We start from the raw sequence: 16,792 nt of genomic DNA, 5'->3' as shown, positions 1-16,792 counted from the left end.
CATGATATAGGTAAGTATCGCGCCCTATAGATGTAGGTAATTACGGCTGCCCTTATCTTAAATTATATGGCCCTATAACGGGCCTACCGCGATTAAATTTCATTATTAATTCGACGTTTCAGCTAAGTTGCACTTCGGATTAAAGGGAAAATATTCACAAATATCTGAACACGCCTCTATTGTCAAGTTAGAGTGTGTGTTTAGATATTTTTGAGGGACTCCCTCTGGTCGCATAACAACTTTTGTCATATTTTTAATTGTCATAACACTTTATGTATAAAATTGTAAGTCATAAAAATCTTTAGTCAGAATTATCCTGAGCATAACTGGGTTTTTGTCATAAATTAGTTATGTCATAATTTTTTCATATCTCATGCTCTGAAAGTGGGTCGTTGTTGTTCTAAAAGGTGCGCAGAAAGTGTTACGTTTATGCTCTAGCGCAGAAAAGTGGTGTACTCCTCTGCGTCCCCGTCCCACGAACAACTGGGTGGAAACAAAATGGAAAAATAGTGTCTTTATTTCCTCGCCTGGAACAATTGGTAATTGTTTAATTTTACTAATCCTACGTTGATCCTTTTTTTATAAAAAATTATGTAATTAAATTGTTAAAAGCAAATTACATTTTCTTGATTTCTTTCGTTGAATTCAATTTACTCGATTTCATAAGGCGGGAACCAAAAGGAATACACCAAAAATATTTTTTTAAACCTTACACTTGCGTAAATGAGCAAAGGCAGAATCTTATACAGCCACAGTTAAACGTTTGTACGATATTTAATTGGTTTTTAAAGTTATTTAGCACTATATTCATGAAAATAAAATAAAATACAAGATAAAAATTTCTTATAATATTATGAATTAAATTGTTATTTATTTTTAAAATACTTTTATTATGTTATTACGTGGTGCGGCGCACCAAGGTCGTGGTGCGGTCCGCTAGTCTGTTCCGGCTTTTAGAGCGAAAAAGTATAAAATTAAAAAGTAAGAGGCAATCCCGCTGATTTTCATACTATAATGAACAAATAATGTTAAAATTACTGCAGTTTGTTAAAAAATGTGTGTTGTCGTAAATATTGCAATCTAAATGATTTTCGCTAGGGGTTATTAATCTTCACACATGTAAAGTCTCCGATTGCAAGTAAAAGTCATAAGGAAAAAAATCATGGCCGTAGGTCTATTAGGTACTTCAATTACTGATTTTGTGAAATTGCCTTGTCTTGTTAGGTATCCTCGCATTCGATATGAAAAGTAGAGTGTTTAACTCGGGTGAAAGGCACCATTTCCGTCTCGGACTATTGGCGCTCTCACTGCGTTCGAGCGCCAAACTACCTCGACAGAAATGGGTGCCTTTCAACCCTTGGTTAACAATCTACTATTGTAGTCATTAATTTAATTCGCATAAAATTTTAAGTCATCTGCTTGATATCCATAATTGTTTTTCGTTCGAAGTATTGCAGTGCATAGTATTAATATAGTCATAAAAAATTAAGTCATATATTTAGTGGTCATAAAAGAAACTAATCATAATAGGTAGGTTAGGTTCGTTAGATTGCTTTAGATGCCCGAAGGGCAAACTACGCAGAAATAGGAGCCCCGCGTGAGCGGGGCTCCGTCGAATTAAGTGTTTGGACGGAGATTAGGGAAAAGGTTTTTTTCGAGGAGTTGTTGAGAGGCTAAAATTAGTTTCTTAAATTATTTATGTAAGCCATTATGGTTGAAAATTATTATGCTACAAAACGTTATACGTAAAAACCTTATAAATATCGATAAATATGTTTTTAGCTGGTATGACATTTGATTCATTATAATCAAAACCTACATGCACAAAAAATGTATGACAACTGCTGAGTATGTCATCAAATATTATGGCTAAAAATGTATGACACAATATAATATGACTTTTCATTTGTATGCGCAATGATGATTATGACACAAGTTTTTATGCGCATCAAAGATATGACCTAAACTTGTATGCAACCCAATATGGACCCTATTTTTGAGCACCTTGACCGCTCCGATATATCTGATGGCGACTGATTCTTACTTACCCAAAACTCGGTTCACTTGAACAGGGGGCTTCAGGGTAGCTCGGGGCTCGTCAATGCCGTTGATGACGATGCCGTAGCCCGACGTTTGGCAGCACATGTCGTCATGCCCCGAATCGTCATTCATGCCCCTAAAGAATACTAGGAAAGGCGTTTCTTCAATCATTGTTATCACTGCGTTTAGAGAAAATTGGGTTAAAAACAAAGATTACAATTAGGACAATCGAACTAGTAGAACGTAATAGAAAGATTCGGAGTAACAGGCGAATTTCTCCAGGATGGTAAACATTTCAATGAGTACGGTCAAAGAGAATTGATTGTAATAGAGAGGTAAAGCCAAAAAAAAAACGTGTCCTGGTACCAAGAGTTTTCTATATAAGGTACATTTATCGTAGCACAGGCTGCGGGCATTTTCTAAAATAAATATTGAAAACCTGATTTTTAAATCTGGACATTGGCTCATTCTACACAGAATCGACAGCATTCTCCATCCTACTATTAAAAGAAAGGTCCCTAAATGTCCATTCCTAAAGAATACTAGGAAAGGCGTTTCTTCAATCATTGTTATCACTGCGTTTAGAGAAAATTGGGTAAAAAACAAAGATTACAATAAGCACAATCGAACTAGTAGAACATAATAGAACGCTAAGATTCGGAGTAAAAGGCGAATTTCTCCGGGATGGTAAACATTTCAATGAGTACGGTCAAAGAGAATTGATTGTAATAAAGAGGTAAAGCCAGAAAACAACGTGGCCCTTAGATTGACATCCATAACAGATGGCGCTGTACTGCGCCATATGTTTTGCGGTCACTGAATTGTCAACTTTTGACAATCAGAGTTACCACAAAAAGTATGGAGCTGTGCGCCATCTCGTTCAGGTACCTGTCAAATTCGAAGCACAGAAATTGTCTTAGACTTTACGTATCTTTACTCAATCAATGTATCTTTGGTACGGTGGTTCCTCGAGGCCCCCAAACATCAAAATGGTGTGGACATGAAAAAGAGTCATGAGGCTTGCGTTGTGTATAATGCCCTTACCGGGATTCGAACCCAGGACCTCCTGCTTCTTAGGCAGGGTAAGTTAAGTAGTGGGCGTTGAACTAAAAAGTTAAAGACACTTTTTTTTCCTAACCCATTTGAGTGTCCCACTGCTGGGCAAAGGCCTCTCCCCTTAATTTCCATGAAGACACTTAAAGTATTTTTTTACCTTAAGTTACCTACCTATTATTATTAAGTCATGTCATGTACCCCTACTGTACCTATTCGATAGCGTGACGTGGGGTACGCGTATGTGTTAGGTATTATTTTGTATGGGATTTTGAGTTTCCAAAACGTCCCGCTTGGCGCGCTGTTCAAAATCCCATACAAAAAAAGACATAACGCAAACGCGAACGCTCGTCACGCTATCGAATGAAATTTACACTAGGGGTTCTGATTGATGAAAAGTACCTATAGTTTTTACTTACTGCACTTGAGTTTTTTGCTGAATAAATTGCTGATGTACTTGGCACATGACAATTTCCGTGGTTCTTCTGAAAAAAATATGTTGGTAATCGGTAAAACTAATAGGCAATACTATAAAAAAAAACCGGCCAAGTGTGAGTCGGACTCGTGTACCAAGGGTTCCGTACCATTACACAAAAAACGGCAAAAAATATCACGTTTGTCGTATGGGAGCCCCACTTAAATAGGTATTTATTTTTAGTATTTGTTGTTATAGCAGCAACAGAAATACATCATTTGTGAACATTTCAACTGCCTAGCTATTACGGTTCATGAGATACAGCCTGGTGACAGACAGACAGACGGACAGCGGAGTCTTATTGTATTGTACGGGCCAAACGAACGTTTCGGTGAGGCCATAAATCTTTAGGCGGGCCCCGCCCCTTTTACTACCAGCTTGTAAGGATGGGTGTGGGTATTTATTATAAGCGTCGCTAAGTGTTGGGTGGAAATCAATATGGATAAAACAAAAGTTATGGCAACAGTAGACTTATCCCAAAGCCCCATATCGTTGGATACCCAACCTTTGGAACAAGTGACAGAATACAATTATTTCGGACAGCAAATAAGGCTTGGGGCGGACTCGATGATGGCGGAGATCAGCCGGAGGATACAGATTTTGGTAAACTAAAGAATGTGTTTCAGGCCAAAATACCACAATCACTGAAGACTAAGGTGTTTAACCAGTGCGTACTGCCCGCCATGACCTACGCTTGCGAGACGTGACGTGGACGCTAGCAATGTGCGGAATGAAGAGGCTCAAAGTTGCACAAAGAGCGATGGAACGCAGTATGCTCGGTATATCTCTCTGCGATAGAATCCGAAAGGAGGAGATCCGGCGACGGACCATAGTAGGAGACATCGGCCGACGGATTGCTACTCTGAAATGGGCCTGGGTCGGGCACAATGTCGCAGAGATGATAGGAGATGGAGCAAGCGTGTCCTAGCGTGGAGGCCTCGTTCAAAAAGACCAGATCACAGACCTCCAACAAGATGGGAGGATGACATTAAAAAGATTGCAGGCCCACTCTGGAGCACAAATCGGGTTGCTTGGAGGAGGTTTGGAGAGGCGTATGCCCAACAGTGGGCGCATACTCGCTGAGGAAGAAGAAGAAGAAGTACAGCTATAGTTGTAATTTTTTAAGCTGACCGACTAGGACTTGAGAGCTCATTTTGTGAACAATGGCGTCTACCATACCTGCTTCAATGGGGTCTGTCGTCTCATCCTTGGTCGGCAGGGCCTCTGTGGTCGGTGGGGCCTCTGTAGTAGGTGGGACCTCTGTGTTCGGTGGGGCCTCCATGTTCGGTGGGGTCTCTGTGGCCGGTAGGACCATTGTGGTCAGTGGGGCCTCTGTGGTCGGTAGGGCTTCTGTGGTTGGTGGGGCTTCTATGGTTGGTGGGACCTGTGTGTCTTCTGTTGGGCATTTGAGTTTCGTCAAGGACATCCCTACCGTGGTTGGTGGGGCTTCTGTGGTTGGTGGGACCTGTGTGTCTTCTGCTGGGCATTTGAGTTTCGTCAAGGACATCCCCTCCGTGGCTGGTGATGCTTCTATGATTGGTGGGACCTGTGTGTCTTCTGCTGGGCATTTGAGTTTCGCCAAGGACATCTCCACCGTGGTCGGTGGGGCTTCTATGGTTGGTGGGACCTGTGTGTCTTCTGTTGGGCATTTGAGTTTCGTAAAGGACATCCCCACCGTGGTTGGTGAGGCTTCTATGGTTGGTGGGACCTGTGTGTTTTCTGCTGGGCATTTGAGTTTCGTCAAGGACATCCCCTCCGTGGTTGGTGATGCTTCTATGATTGGTGGGACCTGTGTGTCTTCACCTAAAAAACGTGGCCCTTAGATTGACATCCATAACAGATGGCGCTGTACTGCGCCATATGTTTTGCGGTCACTGAATTGTCAACTTTTGACAATCAGAGTTACCACAAAAAGTATGGAGCTGTGCGCCATCTCGTTCAGGTACCTGTCAAATTCGAAGCACAGAAATTGTCTTAGACTTTACGTATCTTTACTCAATCAATGTATCTTTGGTACGGTGGTTCCTCGAGGCCCCCAAACATCAAAATGGTGTGGACATGAAAAAGAGTCTCGAGGCTTGCGTTATGTTTAATGCCCTTACCGGGATTCGAACCCAGGACCTCCTGCTTCTTAGGCAGGGTAAGTTAAGTAGTGGGCGTTGAACTAAAAAGTTAAAGACACTTTTTTTTCCTTACCCATTTGAGTGTCCCACTGCTGGGCAAAGGCCTCTCCCCTTAATTTCCATGAAGACACTTAAAGTATTTTTTTACCTTAAGTTACCTACCTATTATTATTAAGTCATATCATGTACCCCTACTGTACCTATTCGATAGCGTGACGTGGGGTACGTACGCGTATGTGTTAGGTATTATTTTGTATGGGATTTTGAGTTTCCAAAACGTCCCGCTTGGCGCGCTGTTCAAAATCCCATACAAAAAAAAAACATAACGCAAACGCGAACGCTCGTCACGCTATCGAATGAAATTTACACTAGGGGTTTTGATTGATGAAAAGTACCTATAGTTTTTACTTACTGCATTTGAGTTTTTTGCTGAATAAATTGCTGATGTACTTGGCACATGACAATTTCCGTGGTTCTTCTGAAAAAATATGTTGGTAATCGGTAAAACTAATAGGCAATACTATAGAAAAAACCGGCCAAGTGCGAGTCGGACTCGCGCACCAAGGGTTCCGTACCGTTACACAAAAACGGCAAAAAATATCACGTTTGTTGTATGGGAGCCCCACTTAAATAGGTTTTTAGTTTTAGTATTTGTTGTTATAGCAGCAACAGAAATACATCATTTGTGAAAATTTCAACTGCCTAGCTATTACGGTTCATGAGATACAGCCTGGTGACAGACAGACAGACGGACAGCGGAGTCTTATTGTATTGTACGGGCCAAACGAACGTTTCGGTGAGGCCATAAATCTTTAGGCGGGCCCCGCCCCTTTTACTACGAGCTTGTAAAGATGGGTGTGGGTATTTATTATAAGCGTCGCTAAGTGTTGGGTTGAAAATCAATATGGATAAAACAAAAGTTATGGCAACAGTAGACTTATCCCAAAGCCTCATATCGTTGGATACCCAGCCTTTGGAACAAGTGACAGAATACAATTATTTCGGACAGCAAATAAGGCTTGGGGTGGACTCGATGATGGCGGAGATCAGCCGGAGGATACAGATGGGCTGGGCTGCCTTTGGTAAAATAAAGAATGTGTTTCAGGCCAAAATACTACAATCACTGAAGACTAAGGTGTTTAACCAGTGCGTACTGCCCGCCATGACCTACGCTTGCGAGACGTGACGTGGACGCTAGCAATGTGCGGAATGAAGAGGCTCAAAGTTGCACAAAGAGCGATGGAACGCAGTATGCTCGGTATATCTCTCTGCGATAGAATCCGAAAGGAGGAGATCCGGCGACGGACCATAGTAGGAGACATCGGCCGACGGATTGCTACTCTGAAATGGGCCTGGGCCGGGCACAATGTCGCAGAGATGATAGGAGATGAAGCAAGCGTGTCCTAGCGTGGAGGCCTCGTTCAAAAAGACCAGTTCACAGAGCTCCAACAAGATGGGAGGATGACATTAAAAAGATTGCAGGCCCACTCTGGAGCACAAATCGGGCTGCTTAGAGGAGATTTGGAGAGGCCCAACAGTGGGCGCATACTCGCTGAGGAAGAAGAAGAAGAAATATAGCTGTAGTTGTAATTTTTTAAGCTGACCGACTAGGACTTAAGAGCTCATTTTGTGAACAATGGCGTCTACCATACCTGCTTCAATGGGGTCTGTCGTCTCATCCTTGGTCGGCAGGGCCTCTGTGGTCGGTGGGGCCTCTGTGGTCGGTGGGACCTCTGTGTTCGGTGGGGCCTCCGTGTTCGGTGGGGTCTCTGTGGTCGGTAGGGTCTCTGTGGTCGGTAGGGCCTCTGTGGTCGGTGGGGCCTCTGTGGTCGGTGGGGCCTCTGTGGCCGGTGGGACCATTGTGGTCAGTGGGGCCTCTGTGGTCGGTAGGGCTTCTGTGGTTGGTGGGGCTTCTGTGGTTGGTGGGACCTGTGTGTCTTCTGTTGGGCATTTGAGTTTCGTCAAGGACATCCCTACCGTGGTTGGTGGGACCTGTGTGTCTTCTGCTGGGCATTTGAGTTTCGCCAAGGACATCTCCACCGTGGTCGGTGAAGCTTCTATGGTTGGTGGGACCTGTGTGTCTTCTGTTGGGCATTTGAGTTTCGTAAAGGACATCCCCACCGTGGTTGGTGAAGCTTCTATGGTTGGTGGGACCTGTGTGTTTTCTGCTGGGCATTTGAGTTTCGTCAAGGACATCCCGTCCGTGGTTGGTGATGCTTCTATGATTGGTGGGACCTGTGTGTCTTCTGCTAAAAAACGTGACCCTTAGATTGACATCCATAACAGATGGCGCTGTACTGCGCCATATGTTTTGCGGTCACTGAATTGTCAACTTTTGACAATCAGAGTTACCACAAAAAGTATGGAGCTGTGCGCCATCTCGTTCAGGTACCTGTCAAATTCGAAGCACAGAAATTGTCTTAGACTTTACGTATCTTTACTCAATCAATGTATCTTTGGTACGGTTGTTCCTCGAGGCCCCCAAACATCAAAATGGTGTGGACATGAAAAAGAGTCTCGAGGCTTGCGTTATGTTTAATGCCCTTACCGGGATGCGAACCCAGGACCTCCTGCTTCTTAGGCAGGGTAAGTTAAGTAGTGGGCGTTGAACTAAAAAGTTAAAGACACTTTTTTTTCCTAGCCCATTTGAGTGTCCCACTGCTGGGCAAAGGCCTCTCCCCTTAATTTCCATGAAGACACTTAAAGTATTTTTTTACCTTAAGTTACCTACCTATTATTATTAAGTCATGTCATATACCCCTACTGTACCTATTCGATAGCGTGACGTGGGGTACGTACGCGTATGTGTTAGGTATTATTTTGTATGGGATTTTTAGTTTCCAAAACGTCCCGCTTGGCGCGCTGTTCAAAATCCCATACAAAAAAAAACATAACGCAAACGCGAACGCTCGTCACGCTATCGAATGAAATTTACACTAGGGGTTCTGATTGATGAAAAGTACCTATAGTTTTTACTTACTGCACTTGAGTTTTTTGCTGAATAAATTGCTGATGTACTTGGCACATGACAATTTCCGTGGTTCTTCTGAAAAAAATATGTTGGTAATCGGTAAAACTAATAGGCAATACTATAGAAAAAACCGGCCAAGTGCGAGTCGGACTCGCGCACCAAGGGTTCCGTACCGTTACACAAAAAACGGCAAAAAATATCACGTTTGTTGTATGGGAGCCCCACTTAAATAGGTTTTTAGTTTTAGTATTTGTTGTTATAGCAGCAACAGAAATACATCATTTGTGAAAATTTCAACTGCCTAGCTATTACGGTTCATGAGATACAGCCTGGTGACAGACAGACAGACGGACAGCGGAGTCTTATTGTATTGTACGGGCGAACGTTTCGGTGAGGCTATAAATCTTTAGGCGGGCCCCGCCCCTTTTACTACCAGCTTGTAAGGATGGGTGTGGATATTTATTATAAGCGTCGCTAAGTGTTGGGTTGGAAATCAATATGGATAAAACAAAAGTTATGGCAACAGTAGACTTATCCCAAAGCCCCATATCATTGGATACCCAGCCTTTAGAACAAGTGACAGAACATAATTATTTCGGACAGCAAATAAGGCTTGGGGCGGACTCGATGATGGCGGAGATCAGCCGGAGGATACAGATTTTGGTAAACTAAAGAATGTGTTTCAGGCCAAAATACCACAATCACTGAAGACTAAGGTGTTTAACCAGTGCGTACTGCCCGCCATGACCTACGCTTGCGAGACGTGACGCGGACGCTAGCAATGTGCGGAATGAAGAGGCTCAAAGTTGCACAAAGAGCGATGGAACGCAGTATGCTCGGTATATCTCTCTGCGATAGAATCAGAAAGGAGGAGATCCGGCGACGGACCATAGTAGGAGACATCGCCCGACGGATTGCTACTCTGAAATGGGCCTGGGCTGGGCACATATGTCGCAGAGATGATAGTAGATGGAGCAAGCGTGTCCTAGCGTGGAGGCGTCGTTAAAAAAGACCAGATCACAGACCTCCAACAAGATGGGAGGATGACATTAAAAAGATTGCAGGCCCGCTCTGGAGCACAAATCGGGCTGCTTGGAGGAGATTTGGAGAGGCGTATGCCCAACAGTGGGTGCATACTCGCTGAGGAAGAAGAAGAAGAAGTATAGCTATAGTTGTAATTTTTTAAGCTGACCGACTAGGACTTGAGAGCTCATTTTGTGAACAATGGCGTCTACCATACCTGCTTCAATGGGGTCTGTAGTCTCTTCCTTGGCCGGCAGGGCCTCTGTGGTCGGTGGGGCCTCTGTGGTCGGTGGGACCTCTGTGTTCGATGGGGCCTCCGTGTTCGGTGGGGTCTCTGTCGTCGGTAGGGTCTCTGTGGTCGGTTCGGCCTCTGTGGTCGGTGGGGCCTCTGTGGTCGGTGGGGCCTCTGTGGCCGGTGGGGCCATTGTGGTCAGTGGGGCCTCTGTGGTCGGTAGGGCTTCTGTGGTTGGTGGGGCTTCTGTGGTTGGTGGGACCTGTGTGTCTTCTGCTGGGCATTTGAGTTTCGTCAAGGACATCCCCACCGTGGTTGGTGGGGCTTCTATGGTTTGTGGGACCTGTGCGTCTTCTGCTGGGCATTTGAGTTTCGTAAAGGACATCCCCACCGTGGTTGGTGGGGCTTCTATGGTTGGTGGGACCTGTGTGTCTTCTGTTGGGCATTTTAGTTTCGTAAAGGACATCCTCACCGAGGTTGGTGAGGCTTCTATGGTTGGTGGGACCTGTGCGACTTCTGTTGGACATTTGAGTTTCGTAAAGGACATCCCCACCGTGGTTGGTGGGGCTTCTATGGTTGGTGGGACCTGTGTGTCTTCTGCTTGGCATTTGAGTTTCGTCAAGGATATTTCCACCGTGGTCGGCGGGGCTTCTTTGGTTGGTGGGGCTTCTATGGTTGGTGGGACCTGTGTGTCTTCTGCTTGGCATTTGAGTTTCGTCAAGGATATTTCCACCGTGGTCGGCGGGGCTTCTTTGGTTGGTGGGACCTGTGTGTCTTCTGCTGGGCATTTGAGTTTCGTAAAGGACATCCCCAACGTGATTGGTGGGGCTTCTGTGGTTGGTGGGACCTGTGTGCCTTCTGCTGGGTACTTGAGATTCGTCAAGGACATCCCCACCGTTATTTCTTGCGCTGAGGAATGAAATTTATTATTTATTATCAATTCTGTATGTCCGAACGAGATGTTCTGATGGAGCTTTCAATAAGATTAGAGAAAGCGCTATAAGCTTGCTTTTCTTGGATACGTGCAGTAAGTATTGAATTTTAATTCATTATTCATAGAGCTCAATACGTGGATCCGCGTTCTGGCAGACAAGCGAGCGAAAGCAAAGAACTTTCAGGTTGGGCAAGAGTGCTTTTGTATGTCCAGATGTTCCCATCAAAAGGTCGTTCTCGTGAAATTTATGTATTTAATATGATCTAGCCATATGGCTTTGAGAGGTCTACATACAGCTAGAAAGTAGATAAATAAAGAAATAAATATTATAGGACATTCTTGCACAAATTGACTAAGTCCCACGGTAAGCTCAAGAAGCTTATGTTGTGGATACACAGACAACGATATATATAATATACAAATACAAAGAAAACATCATCTCATCAAACAAATAAATGCCCTTACCGGGATTCGAACTCAGGACCATCGGCTTCATAGGCAGGGTCACTCACTACCCACTATGCCAGACCGGTCGTGAAATAAATAGGTCGTTAGATAAATATTTCACAAAATACATACGTTTTTTACATGTACTTGTACAACCCTTAAATTTCTGGATAGGCGGCAGTTTCACACTCTCTTTCGGGTTTTAGCGGCCAACTATAAGTAACTGCAGGTTTTTTAAAGCTTTTTTCTACTCGTGTACTTTTATCTGTCATTCACATAGTCACGAACGAACATATAAGGGCATACATTATTAATACTCCATAAAAGTCTATAGTCTATTGCCCAAAAAAGCACTTGTGTCGTTTTAGAGACATTACGACACGGTAAACTAGTGCGGAGTAGCAGGTGCCACATACCGATACATTGCTACCAACGTGACAAACGATTGAATGCATACGGTTTTTATTTAAAAAAATTATAACTAAGTTTTACTTAACTAAAAATTATAACAAATTTGTACTAAGTTCATTGCTACCAACATAATAAAAAAACTTTTTTTGATATAATCACTATTGGAAGTTGGACTTCTAAGGCCCGTAACACACTTATACCCTACAGCACCACGACCAACCACGACCCTAGTGCGCTGCGGTAGTGTATAACGGCTTTAAAAAAAACATAACCATAGACATTACTCGTTTGTTTTTACGTTTCCCGCCTTCCTCGGTAATTTCTTGTTCTTTGAGTACTTTGCGTTACTATTTGTTTTGCGTTCATAAAAAGTGTTGACAATGGACGAAGAGGACAACATTGTTTCTACACCTGAAGAAATATCCGCCGCAGCACAAGCAGCGACCGAAAATTTGTTGCCTAGGTACTAAATCGCAGCACCTATACGACAAATCTTATGAGAAGTTCATGGCGTGGAGATTGGAGCACAAAACTTCGTCATTCTCTGAAAACGTCTTATTGGCGTATTTTCAAAGACTAATTGGAAGCACCGGATCAGATCTATTTTTTAAGCAAGGTTGGTATGTATATGTTGTTAAAATTTTATGATTTTAGAGCTCGTTGTACTATGTACCTACAGTACAACGAGCTATATTTATGTACATTTTATATTTTTGCATTGAAAGTGAATATTATCTAATTCTCCTTTTTCTTGTTACAGGTTGCAGTAATATTTGGTATTATGGGTGCTTGTCGCAGACAAGAGCTACATACACATAGTAATACCTACTATCCAAAATTACATTTACCTAAATTTTCATAAATAAAATTTTGTTTATAAATTTTTGTATTTTATTTAATATTGACTACTCATAGAAAAAGCATTGTATGCAACGTTGTATAAGTAGTCAAAAAATGCTCATGGCGTATTTATTAACAACCCACGCCACTCACATTTTTTGACCCCTCTGTCGTATACAGTGTGTGTCTGACCATGGGGCTTTAAATCCAGGGCTCGATTCTACTCGCTAAACTAAGCTACTTTTACTATGGCACCAACCCCGAAATCCGGAATTTCTTATTTTACTTTTTCATACATTTTGGCTGATCAGATGTCGACGTTTTCTATGGAAAAGCCAAAAATTTTTCCCCGTTTGAGGGTTGGTCCCATAGTAAAAGTAGCTCAGTTTAGCGAGTAAAATCAAGCCCTGGATTTAAAGCCCCATGGTCAGACACACCATGTATAGCTAGGAATCATGCATGTTTTAGGTTAATCTTTTACGTTTTAAATTGTAATAATTTTACTTTTGTGTGTATATCATGTTTTTTACTTTTGTGTGTGTATATTATGTTAATGAATTGCGTGGAATGTTATGTATCTAGTTATAAGTCTAGGATCCATGTTCCTTTCATACGTGTTAATAATTAATGAGATTGGCAGAAATAAACAAAACGGACTCTGCATGTAACACTCACTAGTTGTGGAAAGGTACCTACGCCCGGATATTTTCCTATATAAACCCGAGCCGTTTGTATAAACTCAAATATATGTGTTTTTATTTCACACAACACATATACCGGTAAATGGAGGTAAAGACCGTATTGTACCAACAAAGCACACCTAAACCTAATGTTATTATGTATTCTGATGAAATTGGAAGCAATATGAGCTCATTTTTAAGCTTTTACCTAAAGGGACTTAGTACAATCAGCAATTGTCTGCCTCACAGTAGCTTTGAAAATATCTTAAAACAAATTTTAAATGACAGTAATATTAATTCTAAGACAACACTGCTTATTCTTATGGGGAATAGGGGTAATGTGAACAAAAATAATTTAATTAAATACTTTGAACAGTTAAACTCGCTTGCAGTGCATGAAATTATTTTTTTCACATTCCCCTATTGTGAGCAAATGTCAGAGGCAGAAAATACCACTAGACATAAGTTAAATATATCTCTATATAATCTTTGTACATATAGTAGTAAGTTTAGCATAATTGACACTAACAATTTTGTTAGTAAATACCATATGCCTATGGTGTTTTTGACTAAAGGCAAGTGTTGCCTTTCAAATTATTACAAAAGACAAATAGCTTTATCGCTATCATATTTACTTGACATTTCTGCCAAGAATTTGGCAGACAATTCTGCTCCTATTGAGCAGCCCAGTATGAACATGGAATTGGTTCCAGTCATAACCAATGATTTAATAGATTTAAACTAGGTGTTAAGACAAAAGATTCTGTCTCTGGCAATTTAGTTTTAAATAAATATAATGAAAAATACTGCAAACATGGAAAGTATATCCACCTGGTGCATCAAAATATTCAATGTATTAGAGGAAAAAATTTACAGATAGAACTTTTTTTGAATGATTTTAATATTGATATTTTATGTCTTACTGAACATTGGTTAAATAATAATGAATTAATGCCCCAATTTAATAATCACCAGGCGGGAAGTTCGTTCACCAGACTTAGTTCCATACATGGTGGGTCATTAATTATATTAAATAGTCAGTTAAAATTTAAGGAACGTAAGGACATTGTATCCATGTCTGTTGAACGGACTATAGAACTAAGTGCAGTAGAATTAGAGCAATTTATTGTTGTCTGTGTGTATAGGCCGCCATTAAGTAATTTTGAATTATTTGAAAACATAATGGAATCTGCCCTACTTAAAATATCATCTTCTAGTAAGAAATTGCTTATATGCGGCGACTTTAATGTAAATATTATGGAAAATTCAACAATGTCTTGTAGATTATTGAATCTTTTTAAATCTTGTAATCTCAACCACATGTTTATGGAGCCCACTAGAGTGACTGCTACTAGTGCAACCTGTATAGATAATATTTTCACAGATATTTTTCCTATTGCTAAAAAAGTTATCAGCAATTTAGAATCAGACCACTTAGGTCAATTAATGGTATTTGAGGCATTAAGGAAAAATACCATGAGAAAACAAATAACTTTTGTACCAGTAACCTCTGACCGCGTGGAAAGAATGAAGCTAAGTTTAGTTCAGGCGCTACCCTTTTTGTCTTCCGATATGAGTCCTAATAGTATGTATAATTCATTCTTTCACACTTTTATGGATCATTATAATGCGATATTCACCTCAAAATCGGTCGTAGTTAGTGGTGCATCAGTTTTTAGTGAGTGGGCTACTGCGGACTTACATCAAAGAAGACGTGAACTGTATGCCTTATATGAGGAACGGCGGTTTAATCAGAGTGATGAATTTAAAGAACATGTGAAGGAGTATTCGAAGAAGTTTAAAGTAGATTGTCATATAGCTAAGCGAAATTATCTAAGTCAGAAAATAAAAAGTAGTTCCGACATTGTTAAAGCAACCTGGAAAGTTATAAATGTGGAGACTGGTCGCTCTAAACACACAATTAAAGAGCTTAAACTAAACATTGATAACAAAATTATAGATTCCAATTTAGAAGTAGCTACAGAATTTGAAAAATTTTTCACCGAGGTACCAGTATCCACAACTAAGGATTTAAATTCATCACCCTCATCTGCTGTTACATTATTAAAACATAACGCTCCAGAGTGTTGTGGAGATCTTCATTTTGAACATGTTTGTACCTCAGATGTAATAAAGGCGTTTAAATCAATTAATGTCAAAAAAACTAATGACCTCTGGGGAGTCTCTGTCCATGCTGTCAAATCCTTAGTTGAAATTGTAGCGCCTGACTTGGTAGTTATATTTAACAACAGTGTTGATTGCGGCGAGTTTCCTGATGTAATGAAACATAGTAAAGTAATTCCTTTATTTAAATCTGGTAGCAGCTCTGACCCCACTAACTTTAGACCGATATCTGTGCTACCAACATTTAGCAAGATTTTTGAAAAATTAGTTCTTTCTCAATTAGTACGACATTTTAACGTTAATAATTTGATGCATAATAAGCAGTTTGGTTTTACACGGGGTCGCTCAACAACCGATGCCGGTGTTGAGCTAATTAAGCATATTTTCGATGCCTGGGAGGAGTCACGAGATGCTTTAGGTGTCTTCTGTGATTTATCTAAGGCCTTCGACTGTGTTTGTCATGAAACATTAATCAGGAAACTTCATTATTACGGAGTTAGAGGATCGGCACTGAATTTACTTAAGTCCTACTTAAATGGTAGAATACAAAGGGTCGATGTGAATGGACAGCGATCACCTGGGTCGGCTGGGTCATTGGTCTCTATGGGTGTACCACAGGGGTCAATATTGGGGCCTTTCCTGTTCCTTATCTACATAAATGACTTGCCATTCCTTGTTAAGACCCACCATGATATAGTATTGTTTGCAGACGACACCTCACTTATTTTCAAAGTCAAACGACAGCAACAAGCTTACAATGATGTAAACAATGCCATTTCAAAAGTAGTAAATTGGTTCAATGTTAATAATTTATTGTTAAATGAGAAAAAGACTAAATGTATTAAGTTTGTCACTAGTAGTAACGTAAGGCATGTGCAAACAAGTGTCATTGTGAAGGATGAGGAATTGGAATTAGTTGATAGTACAGTTTTTCTTGGTATAACTTTAGATTCTAAACTCCAGTGGGGTCCCCATATTGCTACTCTTTCGAATAGACTGAGCTCTGCAGCTTTTGCAGTGAGCAAAATCCGTCAGTTAACTGACGTGAAAACAGCTCGATTAGTATATTTTAGTTACTTCCATAGCATTATGGCATATGGTATTTTACTGTGGGGCGGTGCTTCAGAGATAAATACCATTTTTGTGCTGCAGAAGAGGGCTATTCGAGCAATATACAAAATGAACCATAGAGACTCACTTAGAGATAAATTTAAGGAAATTGACATAATGACAGTGCACTGTCAATACATTTATGAGAATATTCTGTATGTACATAAAAATATTGTAAATTTTAGGAAAAATTGTGAAATTCATAATATTAATACTAGAAATAAACATAAGCTCGCAGTGCCCTTCACTCGGCTCCATAAAATTAAAAAATCATTCATGGGTAATTGTGTAAGATTTTATAATAAACTTCCAAACCATATTACTGAATT

General features: G+C 41.0%; 2 protein-coding genes and 1 long non-coding RNA gene across 3 annotated transcripts in view; 1 reads left to right on the top strand and 2 right to left on the bottom strand.

Moving 5' to 3' along the window:
• LOC134793413 (uncharacterized) overlaps positions 1 to 16,792 on the bottom strand; it is a 200,927-nt gene that overhangs the window by 56,512 nt on the left and 127,623 nt on the right. The window lies entirely within an intron of this gene.
• The window catches only part of LOC134793352 (mucin-2-like), a 37,696-nt gene that overhangs the window by 4,795 nt on the left and 16,109 nt on the right, over positions 1 to 16,792 (bottom strand). Inside the window, exons 4-10 of the mRNA XM_063764906.1 lie at positions 9,903 to 10,826; positions 8,672 to 8,737; positions 7,344 to 7,940; positions 6,104 to 6,169; positions 4,748 to 5,371; positions 3,513 to 3,578; positions 2,049 to 2,219 (exon numbers count right to left, since the gene is read on the bottom strand). Coding sequence (XP_063620976.1) covers positions 2,049 to 2,219; positions 3,513 to 3,578; positions 4,748 to 5,371; positions 6,104 to 6,169; positions 7,344 to 7,940; positions 8,672 to 8,737; positions 9,903 to 10,806 — 2,494 coding nt within the window. The 5' untranslated portion in view covers positions 10,807 to 10,826. The remainder of the gene's footprint in view (positions 1 to 2,048; positions 2,220 to 3,512; positions 3,579 to 4,747; positions 5,372 to 6,103; positions 6,170 to 7,343; positions 7,941 to 8,671; positions 8,738 to 9,902; positions 10,827 to 16,792) is intronic.
• Positions 1 to 16,792, top strand: part of LOC134793388 (peroxisomal targeting signal 2 receptor) — a 55,521-nt gene that overhangs the window by 22,934 nt on the left and 15,795 nt on the right. The gene's annotated exons all lie outside the window — the stretch shown is intronic.

This window comes from Cydia splendana, chromosome 9 (genome assembly GCF_910591565.1).
Source record: "Cydia splendana chromosome 9, ilCydSple1.2, whole genome shotgun sequence".
Classification (NCBI taxonomy): domain Eukaryota; kingdom Metazoa; phylum Arthropoda; class Insecta; order Lepidoptera; family Tortricidae; genus Cydia; species Cydia splendana.
Note: the sequence above shows the minus strand (reverse complement) of the source record. Positions and strands in the feature narration are given on the sequence as shown.